Source organism: Coturnix japonica, chromosome 3 (assembly GCF_054131305.1).
Source record: "Coturnix japonica strain WE chromosome 3, WE-NBRP24, whole genome shotgun sequence".
Taxonomy (NCBI): domain Eukaryota; kingdom Metazoa; phylum Chordata; class Aves; order Galliformes; family Phasianidae; genus Coturnix; species Coturnix japonica.
The window spans coordinates 101,008,329-101,026,660 of record NC_140665.1 but is presented as its reverse complement, the minus strand read 5'-3'; the positions used below and the strand labels follow the sequence as shown (position 1 = coordinate 101,026,660).

Below are 18,332 nucleotides of genomic sequence, written 5' to 3'. Positions count from 1 at the left end.
AAGGAGCTGTGAGAGCCCCACTTATTTCACTTGACTTGGCTGATTGAGCCGATTTCACCTGATTTCACACAGAAGGGGCCGAGGGGAGATTTTTGTATCAGTGAAGGCTGCAGTCACAGTGGAAGGAGGGTTTGGCTGGATCATTTGTTGGGCATTTCCATGCCTTGTGTTTTCACTGTCCCCGTGTGCTGTTCAGAAGGAGGTGAGCAATCCCACCTCACACTGAAAGCAGTGTTTGCACAGGGCAAGAGACAACAAAACATCTTCCCTCAGTGTTTCCTTTAGTTCTTAACTTGAAATCTTCAGCTGGATCATCGTTCCCATTACAGCTCGTTTGCACTGCTGTTAGAGGAGGTGTGGGTGTAGTTTATGCTCACATATACGCTTCTGGAGCGGCTTAAAGTTGTAAATGAGAATCAGGCCCTCTGTTTCCTCGCAGCTTCCTTTTGTTCTAATGAAGGAGGCACAGCTGGATGCGGTAGCCTCTAACCAAGCCCTGGAGCATCCCTTGGTTACACTCATTCACTGTAGTGCCTGGGAGACCTGTTGAAAGTAACTGAACGGAGGATGAGAAAAGCAAGGCTCATTAGCATCTCTGAGCCACTTTGTTCTTTACTTTGATAATTATAGTTTAGATATTAATTATGTATGCTGTTTTGCTATGCGTTGTCAGCCTGGCTTTGCTTGTAGTTATCAGTGGGACTGCTTGGGCAAAGGAGGGATTTCTGCCCCAACCAGAGCTATCACTGGGAGCGTGGCAGCTGATGCTGATGTCGCCGTGACCGTTCAACACAGACCTTTGCTGACGGGTGAGGAGGAATCACTGCTTGTAATCTGCAAAAGAGTGTCAATTAGGGAAGAGCGGCTTTATAGCACCGCCTCCTGTGATCGGTTAAGGGAAGATGGATTTGGAGCAAGGTGTTGATGAAGAACGTTTTGTTTTCGCCGCTTTTCCTGAAAAGCTCTTTTTAATAAATTGTTCGTCTTCGGAGGCCTGTAAGAAACACCACAGATTGCCTTTTATCAGCCTGTAATGTGCTTCCATTGCATCGGAGAAGGATGTGATAGTGATACTGAGTTGGTCCCTAGAGAACAGTGCAGAGACATCGCTAACAGCTCCAGAGCTGCGACTGCATCGGCTGCGTGCAAATGGAGCTGACGTCTCCTTGTTCCCACCGCCACCTCTCTGGCCTTAAAACCAAAGGGCTGCTGCTCATGTCTTATACATGGAATTACTTTTCTCTGATGATAGGAGTGATTCTGTTCAGTAATTTGAGCGGTCTACATCTACCCTCTTCCAGTTTAAAGCCATTTCCCCTCGTCTTGTCTCTACGGTTGGCCTTGTAGGCTGCAGTGCACAGCGCTGGCTCATGTGTTGGCTTTCATCAGCCAACAGCCCCAAATCCTCCCTAGGGCTGCTCTCAAGCCATTCTCCACCCAACCTGTGCATGGGATTGCCTCAGCTCAGCGGCAGGACCTTGCTCTTGGCTTTGTTGACAAGGTTGGCAGGGATGTGGACATCAGCACAGGAAGGGTGTAGAGTAGCTGGAGTGGGCCTAGAGGCCACAAAGGTGATCAGAGGGCTGAAGCACTTCTGACATAAAGAAAAGTCGAGACAGATGGGCTTGTTTAGCTTGGAGAAGACAGGGCTTTAGGGAGACCTAAGAGTGACCTTTTGGTACTTGAAGGAAGCTGGTAAGAAGAACCCAACCATTCTGTGATTCTGCGAGCTTTAAGGTCCCTTCCAACTCAACCGTTTTACAATTACTCTGCATTTATCAAGAGTCAAAATCTTGGTGGCACTGAAATGATGAAGGTAGAATCCTCTATATCCGCTTTACAAACTCAAGTGCTAAAATGTTGCCACCCCGTCTTATTTCTTAAACATGTTTCTCAGCTTTGTTAGGAATTTGGGTGTTTGAACTCTTTCTTGACTCTGTACTTGTCAAATTGCACAGCCTTCACCAGTGCTTAAGAGAAAGGAATGGACAATGATTTCTTGGCTTAATCTTCCATTAAAAAGAAAAGAAGGTAACAGTAGAGTTCTTAAATTGTTCGTCTGAGCCTGGCTGGGGAGAGTGGTTTATCAGATTATAAATGCGCTTTCATTACCTGGAGGTATATAATATGTTGGTCTGTGAAATACACACTTGGGCAATGAGAAAATGAAGGTCACGCAACTACGGCTGGTTCCCTGCCAGGGAGAGCACTGAGATTAAACAAACCCTTGATGCAGAGTGGACAGCACGTGCACAGATCTCTCCCTGCTTCAGAGCTGAACAAAGGCAACGTGTGTTTTTGCAGAGCCCTTGCACTGTTGGCAGCTCTGCATTGCTGCCTCACTCTGCCCTATCTGTCTTCAAAGGCATCTGACAGCTGCATCTGGATCCTTGACACCTGTGTATGTGTGTGCAGGTGAGGGTCTGTAGGGTTTCTCTGTGGGCAGGGCTGAGCTGTGAGCACAGATTGGTGTTTTGGGGCTCTCCCATGACGTGCCAGTGCTCAGGTTTACCAACATGCGCCCGTATTTATTTTCTCTTTGGTTTCTCTCCAGTTAAGCGAAGCTGAACAGGAATTTGCCTCCCAGGCATGTTGGTTCCCCTTCTCCTTCCAGCCTAGTACTTAACAGGCTTTAAAAACTGCTGACAGTTGTTTTAAGAGCTGATTTTCAGGTCGGGCCTTTTGTAACTCTGCAGCGAGAGGAAGATATTGTTAGAAACCAAAGAAACGGAAGGTTTGCTGTTGCTCCAGGCAGGAGATGAGGGTGCTTCACTGCTAGAGAATAATACTTCTGCTTGTAAAGTGCCTCTCCCTCCCCTACTACTTAGGCACTCAGAGCTCCCAGCCTTGATGTGAGTGAGACGAGAGGTTTGAGACACGGGCTGGGGTCCAGAAAGCAGAGATCCTGGGGGAGAAAACAGTTGGCAGAGCTTTTGGGAGGGACTTGAGATGATTCATTGAATCCTACATGAGAGCGTCCAACACTGAATATCCCGAGATTGCGGACTGTTTCCATACCTTAGCATCACAATGCGAGCATTGATTTCCTTGTATTTTCCTCTGCAACCGGCGAGTGGAGATGTGCTGCGAGTGTATTTAACATACGTTGAATTATAGAAGAGATATTTAGCATTTTTCCTGAAGGATCCTAAAATGCTTTACCAACTCTTTCATGTATCGCAACTCAAAAGCAGCCGGTTTTGCTTCATGCTGAGATTTAATTCAAGATGGAGGGAGAATATCCTGCCCAGGGAGATCAGGCAAGTCTGTCTGTACCTCTAAATCAATTGCATCGCGCTGGCCTCAGATCAGGGTATTCCCTACCACCCTGAACAGAGAACTGCCGGCAGATGCATCACCAAGGAGTGCTTTGAGCTGTTGCGGCCTCCTGCAGAAAAGAGTGGATGCTCTGTTATATAGAATCACAGAGTTGTTACAGTTGGGAAAGAACTCTAAGATCCCTAAGGCCAACCCCAGCCCAGCCCCCTTGTACCCACTGCCCACATCCCTCAGTGCTGCATCCCCACAGTTCTAAGCACTTCCAGGGATGATGACCCCACCGTGTCCCTGGGCAGCTGTGCCACCGCTTCACTACTCCCTGAGTAGAAACTTTCTCATATCCAACCACATTCATGTTCTTTGCAGGAAGACAGATCGTAGCAGAGCGTTTTGTTGCATAAACCCAGGAGTTAGCTACAGCTTCACCCAGCCCTCCTCTATTCCCAGCCTTGCAGAAGGAGATGTCTGGCCTTACACTGGTGGTAGAGGGGTGACACCGAATGGTTTGTTAGGTCTGTGGTCCGGCCACGTCACCAGAGCAAGGCCAGATCTGCCTCCATTTGAACCATCTGTGCCGTGCATCTGCATCCTTCCTTTCTCCTGAAATGAAAAACCCTCCAAATATTCAGGGTGAAAACTGATAAAATATTCATCTATTCTTAGACTCATTAAGGCAGTGTAATTGGATGTAGGCGCTTCCTCCACTCTAACAGCGCTGTCTCGCTCCTGAGCCAAGATTCATTTCCACAGGCAAGAGTTTGCTCCTCGTGGATAATGGATGTGTGAGGAGTCCCTGCAGCTCACCTCTCCTGGAAAGCAGCAAACTGGCTCAGCACCGCTCTGCTCCAACTCTTTGCAGGGCTGGCTTTGCACGCTGATGCTAATTGAGGCCATAATCAGCCTCTTGCACATCTTCTGCTTCCCAAAGCTGTGTTCTGTGGTTTCTGGTTCTAGCAAAGCTGCAGCCATCCGTGTGAAGGGCCTTGCTCCCCATACCCTTGTCTTTAGGAGGTGTTTGTGAGTTTTTTCCTCCTTTCATAATTGAAACTGCTTTCAATCCACTAGGCTGGGAATCTCTCTGGGTGCTGTTTAAAAGCACAGTGAGAAGGGCTTTGTCCTAACGAGACCTAACGTGTAATTCTGTGCTTGATGGAGGGCCTTCAGATGCAAAAGCTGCTTGCAGTGCCATATTTAGGGAATGGCTGTTTATGAGGGTGGACAGTGATAGGACAAGGGGGAATGGTTTGAAACTGAGACAGTGGAGGTTTAGGTTGGAAATGAGGAGGAATATTCTCACCCAGAGGGTGGTGACGCACTGGAACAGGTTGCCCAAGGAGGCTGTGGATGCCCCATCCCTGCAGGCATTCAAGGCCAGGCTGGATGTGGCTCTGGGCAGCCTGGGCTGCTGGTTGGTGACCCTGCACACAGCAGGGGGTTGGAACCAGATGGTTATTGTGGTCCTTTTTAACCCAGGCCATTCTATGTGATTCTATGATTCTATGATTCTTTGTTATGATTAGATGGTAGCTTGTATGCATCTGAGGCTGGGAAGGGTGAGACTGAGGTGAACTGGAAAAGCAGCCACTATGGGGGTGATGGTGGCAGTGTGAGAATGCCTGCCGTGCATTGGCTGTGTGCACCCAGCAAACTAAATGCTTGAAAATAAGCTTATCATCCCCCCGGGGACCCCTGGAAGTTGCTACCTTCAGCTCCTCTTATTTGTTTGGTGGCAGAATGAGCTCCTGACGGTGATTAAATGTGGGCCTTGAAGATTTATCGGTACAGAGAGACAAAAGGGAGAAGTTCATGGTACTCCAGTATGATAGAATGGTTTGAATTGGAAGGGACCCATCAAGTCCATCTGTCCCACTGCCTGCACTGAACAGGGACACCCACAGCTCCATCAGTGCTCAGAGCCCATCCAGCCTGACTGCAGGGATGGGGCACCACCACCTCTCTGTGCAACCTGTGTCAGTGCCTCACTGCCCTTACTGTAAAAAACCTCTTCCCTTTGTACTGTCACAGTGCTAAAGAGTCAGTCCCCTTCTTACAGCCCCACATCCTTTTTGGCAGAGCTGTGCGCTCTCCTTTCATCCACCAGCTTGTATTGATGGGGGTTGCCATGACCCAAGGTTTGAGCTACTCCTTGCAATGATCCTGGTTTATGAAGGTGTCAAGCACAAGGGATCTGGAGGACAACACCAGCACCTTTGCCTTATGGAGCTGACTTTTGAGTAATTCACTAATATTCAGCATGTGCCTCGTTTCACTTATTTCACAGGCTGCCTTGTTTAGAGAAAGCTGTCACTGAGCGATTCCAGTTTTATTCACAGCTCCCAAGCGTTGTAAACATTGTCACTCCAAAATGCAGTGTTATTCGAAAGGTTTCTTGTGAACTCATCACATGGGAGCTGATAAATTTGGGTTCATCTCGTCTGGGCTTGTGTTAGACGTGTCTTTTCCAACCCGAGTGATTCTATGATGGGACTTGATAGAATCATCATAGAAGGGTTGGATTAGAAGGGACCTCAAGGATCATGAAGCTCAAATCCCCCCCACAACAGGCAGGGCCACCAACCTCCACATTTAGCACTAGTCCAGGCTGTCCAGGGCCCCATCCAACCTGGCCTTGAACACCTCCAGGAACTGCAAAACCATCACAGGCATCTCAGTCCTGAGCAGGTCAACAAGCGGCTCAAGCAAGCACTGAAAGGTTTTGCTGTTCTCTGCAGGGCAAGAGAGAGGAGTTTTACTTTCTCAGTTGAAAGACAAAGAGCTTCTTTCAAGGAAAGACACCGACGGGAACTCAGGAGGAAACATTAGATGCTTAAAGGACGCCGTCTCGGCTGTCGTAGCAGTTGTCTGCACACAGTGCCAGCACTCCTTGTTTTTTGAAGGAAAAATCCATATGTCACAGTGTGGTGTGAACAAATGTGGTGTCTGGGCCGGATGGATGAAGTTAGGTGGGCACCGATGAGTTTGCTTATGGTGAGCATCCAAATTGACGTGGGAGATGAGAGGAGATGAAGGAACCCCACCTGTGAAGCAGTCGATTATTGGCTGGGGTCACACAGAAACACTGGATTGTGTGGCTCGCTGTGTGCCAGTGATTTGAAGGGCTGTGTCCCAGCAGGGCTCTGCTTTGTCTGCCCATCCAGTAGAACCTTCCTTTAGGAAAGGCTTTTGTGGCCGGGTGTTCAGCTGGCAGCAGAGACAGCTTAAGGCTGTGCTCTGTTAGGTGATGTGAATTGGGATCTGGATATTCATGCCCACCTTTTCTCATTCTTCACCCACTGGATCAAGCTGTAGGCATCCCTAATCATTGCTGGGGAGTTCAACTAGATAACCTTCAAAGGTCCCTTCCAACTTATAGTTCTGTGATTCTTGGGATGCCATTGGACTTACCATAGAGTTCAGCTTTAACTTAGAGAAAAAGAATCCATCCTGAACCTGTTCAGTGTTGATCTGTACAATGGGTTGAATCATCTCCAGATGTAAGCGTGGTGGTGATATTGCTGCAGACAGGTAGGAAGGGTTTCACTTTGTTTTTCTTTGAAGCTGTACAAGTGTCGCTGCCAGTGGAGCTCCAAAAGGGTCGATGCAGTGAGGGATGCCCAGAGCAGGCAGTCCTGCAGGCTGGAGCTGCTCAGACATCCTCATTGCTGCCTTTAGAGCAACTTGAGCAGCCTCTCTGCTTCCTATTTTCTCCCCATAAGAACAGAGCCATCTCCATCCAGAAGTGGTGTGAGCATTGGGCTCATTAACGTTTACCTTTGTTTTAATTTCTAACAGCATTACCACTGCTAAACGCTAATAGAAAGCTTCAGGAAGCAGGAGGGTAACCCAGCTCATGCACAGAGTCAGTTCCAGACTTTCATTAGAAGCAGCATTGCTTGGGCTTGTGATATTCTGCTTAAGTCCAGCTGCATTAGCATCTTATCTGATTGCTCATGCAACGGATTGTGCTACCCAGTAGAAAGCAGGAGTGTGTAATTTCCCCCCACTCACATAGTGAGAAGAAAGCAGGGTATAGATTATGCTTAAAATCTTACTTTGGAAGTAGCAATCTGCATTGAGGGGATCGGTCTGTTACAGGTCCCCAAGGCACACTGTAACCTTGTAATGGAGGCACTGGACATAAATAAACACTTTGAGCAACTTATCTGGAAGTCTGAGCTTTCCTATTCCCCCCTTCATTCTTCACTCCTCCCACCTGCCCGGCACTGTAATGATCTGGAGGCTTTATATGGATTTCCAGGTGGCTGACCTGGAGATCTTTTCAGCCAACTTCCCTCCGGACCATCTACAAACATTAAAAGATGTTTGAAATTACTCAACCTCAACCGTGCTTGAAATTGAGCCATGTTCTGTTGTGTCAACAGGGTGTTTCAAGTACTGATTGTAAAGGCCAGAATAAAGATTTCCAGCTTGACGCTGCCCACAAAGCTGCTCTATTAAGTGATGTTCCCCTGCCTGGTAGCTTATTTGTCCATCATCATTCCTTTCTCTTATTTGGGTGCTGTGGGACTTGCTGCATTGCATTTGCCTACTTAGTAGTAATTTAGGGAGGAACAAATGGCTTCATGGCTTATCAGAAATCTGTGGGTCGCTTACTTTGAAGGGTGCCATGATGCCCTATCTGGCAGTGCTGTGTTTTCTCAGGCTGTTTCAGATGCAACTGATTATTTTTGGCCTCCAGCTGAAGCTCTTACCACTACTTCACCTCTGGGCCACCCATAACACAGCAGGAAGAGGGATGCTGAGGTGTAACGTGGCTGATTTCTGTCTCAGGAGATGACTTTCCTGAGTGATTCTGCTGACCTGGTGACACTGGCAAGGGCCTGTTTTTGTTGTCTTCCAGCTGACATGTCTCACAGGCCATGCTGTGAGTGCCAGGCTTAACGAAGCCTGGCGTCCCCGGGGCTGCTGTCTTATGGCTGGCTGCTCTGGCCCCCAGGATGGTACTGCAGGCTGGTGCAAAGCTTTTCTGTCATTTATAGGGTTTTCTTCTGTGCTGGTTCTTTGATGCCTGAGAATGGAAAGGTTCGTGCTGTGGTCTCCCTGAGGATATGAACAAAGCAAGGCTCCCAAACTTCTTTGGCATTACAGTTGAGAATGATAGAATTGTAGAATGGCCTGGGTTGAAAAGGACCACAATGATCACCCAGTTCCAACCCCCTGCTGTGTGCAGGGACACCAACCCAGGCTGCCCAGAGCCACATCCAGCCTGGCCTTGAATGCCTGCAGGGATGGGGCATCCACAGCCTCCTTGGGCAACCTGTTCCAGTGCGTCACCAGTAATCTTTTGTGGCTTCAGACTGGTTTTCTGTGGAAACTCAGGGTCTCTTTTCTCTTGATATCTTTATAAAACCTCTAAAATATTAATTATCTTTAAGATTACAGTATGGTTTTTGCTCTGTGTGGAGCATGATGATCCTTATAGATCCTTTCCCAATCGGGATATCCTTCCTAGGGGTCTACATGCAGTATGGTCAGATAAGCAACCTAGAAGTTCAAAACTACATGTGTTATGACCTAAGCTGACACCCTGACTTGTACTTTTACTGAACAGCTGCTCCAAGCAAAAGTGTGCCAAATGGAATTATTAGGGGAGAAAGGATAACTTACGTAATGCCATTAAAACTAGAATTGCGATTTTGGGTTGAACTTAATGTGAGTAGATACTGAATGAGATTGATTCGTAGATAAATGACAAATGGCTACATAGAGAACTATGTATGTAATGAGAAGCAGGATGTGAGGAGCTTGGGGATACCATGATGTGAGAACGTCATTATGGGCAGGGGGAGGCAGGTGATACAAACACTTGTAACCTGGTGGCTTCAGATGAGCATTGGAAGCCCAGCAGCTGAGCTGTTGCATTCATTCTTTCAGCCCGCAATCTGTGTTTGAAACGTGGCAGTCATCTGAAGGATTCATTAACATGGGGACTCATTTGCATATTATTAGCATTATTACAAGGAAATAAAAGTGCTGCTGGTTCTTCCCTCCCTCCGTGTATCTCTCATCACCCGCCTTTATAACAGCTCTGAATCCTATTTGTCGTGTGACAAACTGGGCTGATAAATCTCGTTACTCACTTGAATGGCTGGGAGACTCATCGCCCATTACTGAATTTGGTGAATTATGTAAGAAATGCATAATTAACATTAAACCCAGAGCCTCGCGTGGAACCTTACGAAATTCCCTTCGTGATGAATTACAGACAAACATACATTGATATTAAAGTTTAAGCCTAATTATTTGGATTTATTTTTAATCAATATTTAATACACCACCTATCGTTTCCCTTGTACCCACAGCAAATGGGGCTTTGCAGGAGAGCATGGGAAGCGCGTGTGCATGTCAAGGGTCTGCCTTCATGGACTCATAGAATGACCTTGGTTGAAAAGGACCTCAAAGATCTTCTAGTTTCAACCCCCTGCCATAGGCAGGGTAGCCAACCGCTGCACTAAGGGTTGCCAGCCGTTAGACCATTTGCTTACTTCAGTGTTTCATTATGGAAAGGAAAACTGCTCAGAGCACGAGGTGATAAAAGTGCAGGAAGTTATAGCAAAGAGCCTGTTTTCCCCAAGTCTTCCCCCACCTGATCACCATTGGACATTGTGGTTTATTGGAGGGGTATTGGATCTGTGGGAAGTAACTCATTCTAATGGAGCTCTGCTTGGTTGTTCACTCATCAAGCTGTCATGAAAATCGTGCTGAAAATCTTTCCCATCACGTATTTCTGCACTCCTGATTCTTATTTAAAGACAACTGTCCAAATTACTGTCTGTCTTATGGAGGTGTGTATTTGAAATATGCAAAAAAGTTGTTTTCTATGCACTAAAATTGGCTTTAGGGATATTTCCAAATGCCCCGGAAAGAGAAGACATGTTTTTAAGGCAAGCAGTCAGCAAACTCCCACTTCATCTTGAAAGGTTCATCTCTCTTAAGTACGAAACTGAATAGAAGAGATTTTATTCCCCTAAATCCTTGATTCTGGAGAAAGCAGCTTGAGATCTCAGTAAGAGAATTAACACACGGGTTAAATTTACAATAAGAAGCAGTACTTGGAAAATGCCTATTCAGATGCTGTTAAGGAAATAATAGGATTAGTTCTTGTCGTGTCAGTGTGGATTCCTCAAACTGCAGGCTTCGTGCTGACATGCATACGTTCTGTGTTGCTGGCCTGGGTGTGAAATTGAGGACAATGAAAACAAAGATGACTTTTCTTGGAGGCAATTCGTTTGAATGTTTAAGCCCGTAGTTCTGCACACACATGCAGCAGGTAATTCAGTATGACAAATAAGGCGCTAATAATTCTCCCAATGCTGTTGTTTGCCACCGAGATGATCTTACTTGCAGCCATGTAACCAGTGAAATGCCTTTATCCCAAATGGCGAGTGTGCCATGTCACACGTGTTCTCCATTCCCATCTTAAGCAGGTTTCCAGTCATTTATGTCATCTGTCTGAAGCGTGATAGACATTTTTATCCATTATTTTTGTTATTTCTTTTTGATGACCCATTTATTATTCAGCTCTTTACAGATAACAGCAGGACAAGGGGAAATGGTTTGAAGTTGAAGGAGGGAAGATTTAGGTTGGATATCAGGGGGAAGTTCTTTACTATGAGAGTGGAGAGGTGCTGAAACAGCTGCCCAGAGAGGATGCGTTGTCCATCCCTGGAGGTGTTCAAGGCCAGGTTGGATGGGGCCCTGGGCAGCCTGGGCTGGTATCAATGTGGAGGTTGGAGGCCCTGCCTGTGGCAGGGGGTTGGAGCTTCGTGATCCTTGAGGTCCATTCCAACCTGGGCTGTTCTGTGATTCTGTGATTATCACCCTATATTTATTATAATGTACATACATCCCGTCCATTCTTTAAGATACAGCATCTTCGTTTATTTCACAGTTCTCATTAATCCAGAATGGTGAAACAAAGCATTATCTTCCATTCATCGTCTGCCATTTCATAACCATCCGTGTGTATCTTTGTTTTTAGCTTAAGCAGCGGTTAAGGCTGAGTTGGGCTTTATTTGACATCAGCTGATTTCATCACAGAACGTGCTGTACATCGCCCTGAAAACCTCCAACAAAATGGTAATAAGAAAGGCTTCTGCTGTGCTGCTGCTCTTTTGTTTCTTTGCCTTCAGATACCACCCCTGCTTCTTGACTGATCTCCTCTTCCCTTGGCTTTACTTTGGCATATTCCAAACGTGGGGTATCCAGAAATTCCCCCAGAAGAAAAAGCCTGGTTTGAGTTGGAGCAAAACCCAGAGCTCCTTCCAGAACTAACTCAGGGTTAGGAAAAGATCCCATTAAAATGAATTAACTTCCAGGAGCCGCACTGAATGCATATGAAGACGTGCATGTGAGGAGTGTGTTGGCCTTGTCCAAGGTACCTTGTCTGGTAGCAGGTGTTCTGCTCACTCTTGGCCTTCCTCTTGCATGACATGCCTTGCTCTGCTCCCCGTAGCTCTTCCTTCCAGTCTCACTAATGGCAGTCACCCTCTTCTAACAAAAAATGCTTACCCATACAATGAGTATATGTATCTTTAAATGTGCCCATTTAACTTAATAATTAACAGTGCAGATGCCTATGATATGCATCTGCTTATGTCTGTCCGTCATTTGATACGATCTAGCCCCCGTGTACTTAACTTTCTGTTCCTTTTGTCCAACAGGATGTTTGTAGATGAGTGGGTAAGAGTTAATTTATGCTTGAAAGTAGATGATTTCTTCTGAATACTTTTTAGTAGTTAGCAATAGCATTTTGCCAGCACAGCTAACAGTGCATTTAAACTGTGGAAGGATGTCTCATCCCAAAAGACAGATACCCCTATGGCCATAGATACATATAATAGAATCATAGAATGGCCTGGGTTGAAAAGGACCACAATGACCATCTGGTTCCAACCCCCTGCTGTGTGCAGGGTCACCAACCAGCAGCCCAGGCTGCCCAGAGCCACATCCAGCCTGGCCTTGAATGCCTGCAGGGATGGGGCATCCACGGCCTCCTTGGGCAACCTGTTCCAGTGCGTCACCACCCTCTGGGTGAAAAACTTCCTCCTAAGATCCAACCTAAACCTCCCTGTCTCAGTTTAAGGCCATTCCCCCTTGATACATGCCTTGTATCTTGGGATCCTGCTCATGTTGGGTGTGTGTACCCCAAGGTATCACTAAGCAGACCTCAGGGGCGACTCATTTTGTCACAAACTCATCACTCCTTGGTCCTGTTCCACTCAACAACACTGAATCCAAACCTTTACAACCATTGTTAGGATGCTGAGAACTCCCCTAGTTTCACTTTGTCAGAAAATAAACGTACCTACGGTTCAGCTGAACTTTTCCCCTCTTAATAGATGGGAACATGGGAGTACACCCAGTGGGGGAAAATTACTCTTGTAGGTTTGAAACGTTATGTTATTCTTTATTTCACTGTGTAACACTGAATCTGTTGATGGTGGATTTAGTTAATGCTTGAGCATTATTATTTATTTTTTCCTTTCTTTTTCTGTTTTTTAGGTCTGAAAGGTTTTTATGGGTTGTGAGATGTTCCAGTGCTTGGATCAATGCGTTTTCTTTTGGGAAGGTGTGTGTTGGGTTTTTCTTTTGTTTTATTTCTTTGCTTGTGTTATGTCAATTTAATTGTAAGCCAACATGGCAGCCCCAGGGGAGGTGTACCTATATACACAAACAGGTACAATGCTGCGTGTGCATGGAGCAAATGGAACCATCCCAGGGCAGAGGAGGCCCCCGAGGAGCTGCCAAGCTGTTCAGCCATCACTGATAGCAGAACGGTGATACCCACGTGGTCCAAATGCCTCTTCTTTTGGCATGGGCAGAAAGAGGGATGCAGGAGATTGGCTTCATGTGCAGAGCTGCATCAGCTGAAGCTCACACTAGCGTGAGGCTTAGCAAGGTTTGTGCTCCGATGCAAGTGAAACAGAGGGAAATCTGTCTCCTATTATCAGAGAGCAGCCTGAGCTGGTGGGGGTCAGCCAGCCCACAGCAGGGGTTGGGACTGGGTGATCTTCGCGATCCCTTCCAACCCAAACTGTTCTATTATTGTATGACTAAATTATACATGCGCACCTCATGTCTACATGAAACCATCCTGGGACTTGTGGGCTGAGATATGATGTGATTTGGATGATGACATCCTGACAGTGACCAAGTAGGCGAACCTGCATCATGATGTTTTTGCTTCGACCTGCTGTCCCCAGCCACGGATTGCCGTCATAAAAGCCCATTAAAAATCACTTTGCTCTCTGCGATGCTTAACTTGCTGTGTTTTCGGTTAGCCGTGCTGAACCTTGATAAAGAGAGTGTTTTAGCTTGCAGCAGGATATCTGGAGTTCAGAAATCTCCGCAGAAGATTAAGCAAGTTAGAGAGAGAAATTAGCCCTGATCCCTTTCTGCCAGCATAGGATTATCCTGCAGCACACCGGTTTTGAAGTTTATGTCTAATCCAGTTTTACACATCCCAGGGGACTGGGCTCCTTATGGCTTCTGCAGAGCAGTTGTGTGGTGGAGCCTCTGCTTTAGAGGTACTTACTTGGTGCCGAGATTCAATTTGCATTTCCATTACTGCATCCCATTTCATCCTGTGCCATATACTTAATGTCTCTGCTTTGTAGGGTATGGCTTTCGAAGGCATATGGATTGTTATTGTGCTTGTGCTGCTTTATATGCTTACTGCACATGTAGCTGGGCAGTCTGAGCCCCGTCCTTACGTATAACTTGTGCTTAGGACTGGTGAACATATCCATGTGTAAAAGGGCTTGTGGAAGTCAGTGGGGGATCGTAGTGCATCAACACAAGTGGTGTGAACCAAGGTGAGATGAGCCGAGTGTGCAGCAATATTGCTAATCAAGGCAAAGACGAGTAAATGCTGCTGCTTTCCAGCGTGGTGCAAGGCTTAAATGATCAGTTTGGGAGTTTTTCTTATGAGTTTGTAAAACCATAATTGTTCTTCTCTAATAAACGTGTATTTCCAGGCTGAAAAGCAACTTGTCTGTGATCTTTGGAGTGCCTTTCTGCAAGCATTGCTCCATGCATACACCGGGCAGTAGCAGAGCAGCAGAGCATCGAAGCACGTGGTCTGTCTCGAGTATGCAGGCAATGCATTTAAAAGAAGACAGCATGTTTTACTTGACTGGCCAAAGCATGTTTAGAGCCAAGCTACACTGAGATGCTACATGCTACATGCTCTGAGCACTGATGGAGCTGTGGGTGTCCCTGTTCAGTGCAGGCAGTGGGACAGATGGCCTTGAAGGGTCCCTTCCAACTCAAACCATTCTATGATGAGAGAACGAATGCTGGCCATTGCACAGGAGTAATCATTGTAAAAGGCTGGATGCTGGTTCTGAGCTGCTGGTGGGACACAGAGCATCATCATCCTCATGGCTGAGATCTTTCATTATTCTCTTCTCTCTGGAATTATTGATTTGCAGCACACCCAAACCAAATTTTAGCATGGAGCCACATAGATCTGAATTTAGCTGCGCTGTGCTGGCTGGTTTCCCTAGGAGGAGGGATCAAGGGGATGAATTTGATTGCCTCGGAAAATTAGTGTTGATTTCAGTGAAGAATATTTTATTACAGTGTTTGCATTGGCATTCCCTTCATAGGATAATGGCTAAGAGTTTCCAATGTTTCCTGTGCTTGTGTGTATTTAATGATTTAATCTATTCCTTCTGAATGCCGGTTTGGAAGAAAAAAGCAACAACCAAAAACAATAAACAAGGCTGGCTGCCTCCTATTAATATCCCTCCATAAAATAAAATCGCTAATCCCAAAGGTGGAGTTGCAAATGAAAAGGAAAGAAAAACGACAAACAGGTTTTAAAATAGGCACCATCCATGTTGTTTTCTTCAGCTATGGAAGCCAGAGGCCGCAGTGCTTTGGGAAGCTGGGATGCTGTTATCTCCATCCCTGACTATGGGTTTGGAAACTTGGGATTCCTCTTATGTAATGGAAGTTGAATTAGAATCACAGTCATAGAATGACCTGAGTTGAAAAGGACCACAATGACCATCTGGCTTCAACCCACTGCTATGTGCAGGGTCACCAACCAGCAGCCCAGGCTGCCCAGAGCCACATCCAGCCTGACCTTGAATGTCTACAGGATGGGGCAGTAGGTTTTAACCTGCTTGTGTTTGTGGCTTATAGACTGAAGATTTCCCTCTTCTCCCTCCTCCAACATCACTTCAGGGCTGAGATAGAGCAAAGGAAGTTTTGTAGCAGCAGGAAATATCTTTAGATGGCTCCGACGGGTGAGACTTAATGAAAAAGGCTGCGTGGTGCTAAGGGTGGCATTTGGTGCTCATAAATCAGCACTGTACCTGTTAAACCGGGCTGCCATGGCTGGCACCGGGGGAGCAAGTGTAATCACATCATGGTATTCCAGTCATGTAAGTATGGATAGTTAAAACAGTAATGATATGCTGGAGCAAATGTGATCGAGGTTGGGCTTTGTGGGGACCACAGCATGCATCCCAGTGTGCTTGCAGAGATTTTGGTCAAGGATGTGTCTCCTGCTGACATCCGATGAGACAGGACTGCAACAAGAAATAGAGCGGTTGGAGTGAAGGGGCTAAGCATCATTTAAAGGTTCTTGTGTGTTCTGTGTCAGGCCCAAGCCTTGATTTATGATGTTGCTAAGCCAGCAGGGAATCCTATCTGTGCTTTCCAGCATTGTTTCCAGACCACAGAGGCTTTGTTCCTTCTGAGCATCTCCCTTCCAGGAGAAGCAGGGTGGTTGAGGAGCACACGTGAGGGAATCCAGATGAAAGATCGCTGTCGTAGAACTCTTTCATGGCATTATATTTACCAAAGCTGCTTGGAAGAGGTTATTTAACCAGCAGAGGTTTGAACCGCGCTCTTGACATAATTTTTCTCCATCTGCAACTGAAACACCAGCCTCTTCTGCGGTATTTAGACGATCTGCTATTCTCTGCTCTGAACTGGATGGCTCTCAGGGTTAGCTGCGTGCTTTTAAGGCGCAGTTGTTCACAATCTCCAGTGTCATTTCGGGCTGCCTAGGCTGATTTCTACAGCAGGCTATACAGCGGGCACTAGTAGAGAAACACTGCATTTAGAGCAGCTCAAATGGTTTTATGGGAGTGAAGTTTCATAGAGTCATAGAATCCCTCAGGTTGGGAAAGACCTTGAAGATCATTGAGTCCTTTCCCTTGTTGACACCCTATAGTAGTAGCGATGGGTTCCTTTCCCCAACATCCTCTGCATGCCTCAGCCCTGCCAGCAAAAGCAGTTTGAAAACACCTTCACATCGGACTAAAGAGATTCTCTGTATGAAGAAGCACTTGAGTTAACAGCACCAAGAGCTCGAGGTAAGTTTACAGCACAAACTTGCACTTCAGAAGGATGGTGGTGCTCCTTTTGCAGCCAGATGAGTCTACTCTTGCCTAATCCTTAGTGGTGTGGAGCAATTGCTTCCAGAGACAAGTAGGTTTCGTGGCTGGAAAAGCAAGGAAGGATGATGGTGATTCCGTGAACCCCTTTCAAAGTCAGCTTAGAATCCTTTTGATGTGCAAGGAGTCCCACCGTGTGATACCACGGCCACAAAAATATGCGTATCTTTTTAAGAGGAAAAAACTCAAACCTGAGGAGAAATTCCCAGGAGGGAAGTTTTAACAGCTTCAAAGTGTTTCTGCAGCACTTTTTCTTGGTGTGTGGGCAGGAAGATTTCCTTCCCCTCAAAAACAAGCAAGCTCTTCCCTGCAGAGTCCCTCTGGGCTTCAAGATAGGCTTCAGACCTGAGGAGCCTTCCCACCTGGGTTGTCTTCAGAACTGAGGGGCCTTTAGACCTGGAGAGGTTTCAGAACTGAGGTGCCTTCAGAGCTGGGGTGTCTTTGGATGGTGCTGTGAAGTTATCTGGATCCCAGGTTGGTGCTGCAACCCCGTTTGACAAAGAAGCATCTACTGGCTTTGTGTTGTTTCCTTAGCTGTGGTGGTAGCAGTGGGGAAGCCTTGTCCACAGAGAATCTCCCATATAGAATTTAAGCTGATCTTGTGTCTTTTCTTTTGGGGCAGTGAGGAGAGAGGACAAATCTGATGGGGATGTTTGTGCCCAGCACCTCTCACATCCCCTCTCTTGCAGTGATTTCACACTCAAAGCAGCTCTAACCAGAAGGGATTGCACCCATTTCCCTCCTTCCTTGAGGCAAAACCCCCATAAAACAGGTGATCTGGCAGCTGCTCCCACTGCCAAAACATCCTACGTGCTCCCACCTGGGGTTTGGTACAAAATGAATGTCACCCCATAAGAACACACACAACATTGAGCCATGCATGGAGCAGACTCACAGCGGGGGCGGGATGGGAAGCAAGCAAACCCTGAGTGGGTGTTTGTTTTTTCTACCAGTGCTGCATTCAGAAAGCACTGTGAGCATGGAACGGGCTGAGTGATGGCACAGACTCCGCTTTCATTCTGCACCAGGAATTGTTTCTGCTAAAAATGGGCTGGTTTGCATCTTTTGATTTATTTCTGGCCTGGTTTGGGGCAGGTATCCACAGACTTTTTCAGTGCTGGAAATATTTGTGTCTGGCCAGACGTATCCTACCTAAGAGCAGGAATAGCAGTGATGAACCTTCCTTATGGGACACGTAGTGGTGTAATGCTTTACCTTATGAGCTTCTTGGTGAGGCTGACTGGTTCCAGTGTCTCCTAGAAGAAGGTTCACTTGGAAGACATGGGAGGACATTGCTGTGATACAGGCACCTGAGTATGAACGTGACCATTTGGGCAGCCAGCCGTCTTCAAACATGGATTCCTGAATAGCTTTGAGGACCCAAGCTGAAATTCATGTCAAGTGGGTGATGGATAAAGCATGGAGAGCACCTTGTACAGTGTGTTTTGGCTGTTGGCCTGTACATGATGGTATCCCCAGCATCATGTATCCATGTCCTGGCAGGGGCAGCCACACTTTGGGAATGTGAAAATGTGCAGCAAAGAGGTCTGTGCCCAGCTTATCCTATAGAAGTTCAGCATTGGCCATGACCAGCCATCAGATGGGAGGTTTTAAAGC

At 46.6% G+C, this 18,332-nt stretch overlaps 1 protein-coding gene across 5 annotated transcripts in view; it reads left to right on the top strand.

Moving 5' to 3' along the window:
• The window catches only part of XKR6 (XK related 6), a 153,750-nt gene that overhangs the window by 26,432 nt on the left and 108,986 nt on the right, over positions 1 to 18,332 (top strand). Inside the window, exons 2-3 of one of the 5 annotated variants that reach the window (XR_014944985.1) lie at positions 11,282 to 11,379; positions 11,509 to 14,287. The exons of 3 other annotated variants lie outside the window; for them this stretch is intronic. Coding sequence is in view for 1 of the 2 variants with exons in the window: in XM_085544266.1 (XP_085400392.1) it covers positions 12,805 to 13,069 (265 nt within the window). In the remaining variant the exon portion in view is untranslated. Of the gene's footprint in view, positions 1 to 11,281; positions 11,380 to 11,508; positions 14,288 to 18,332 lie in introns of those variants that run through there. One more of the 5 variants, XM_085544266.1, reaches the window with a different exon arrangement.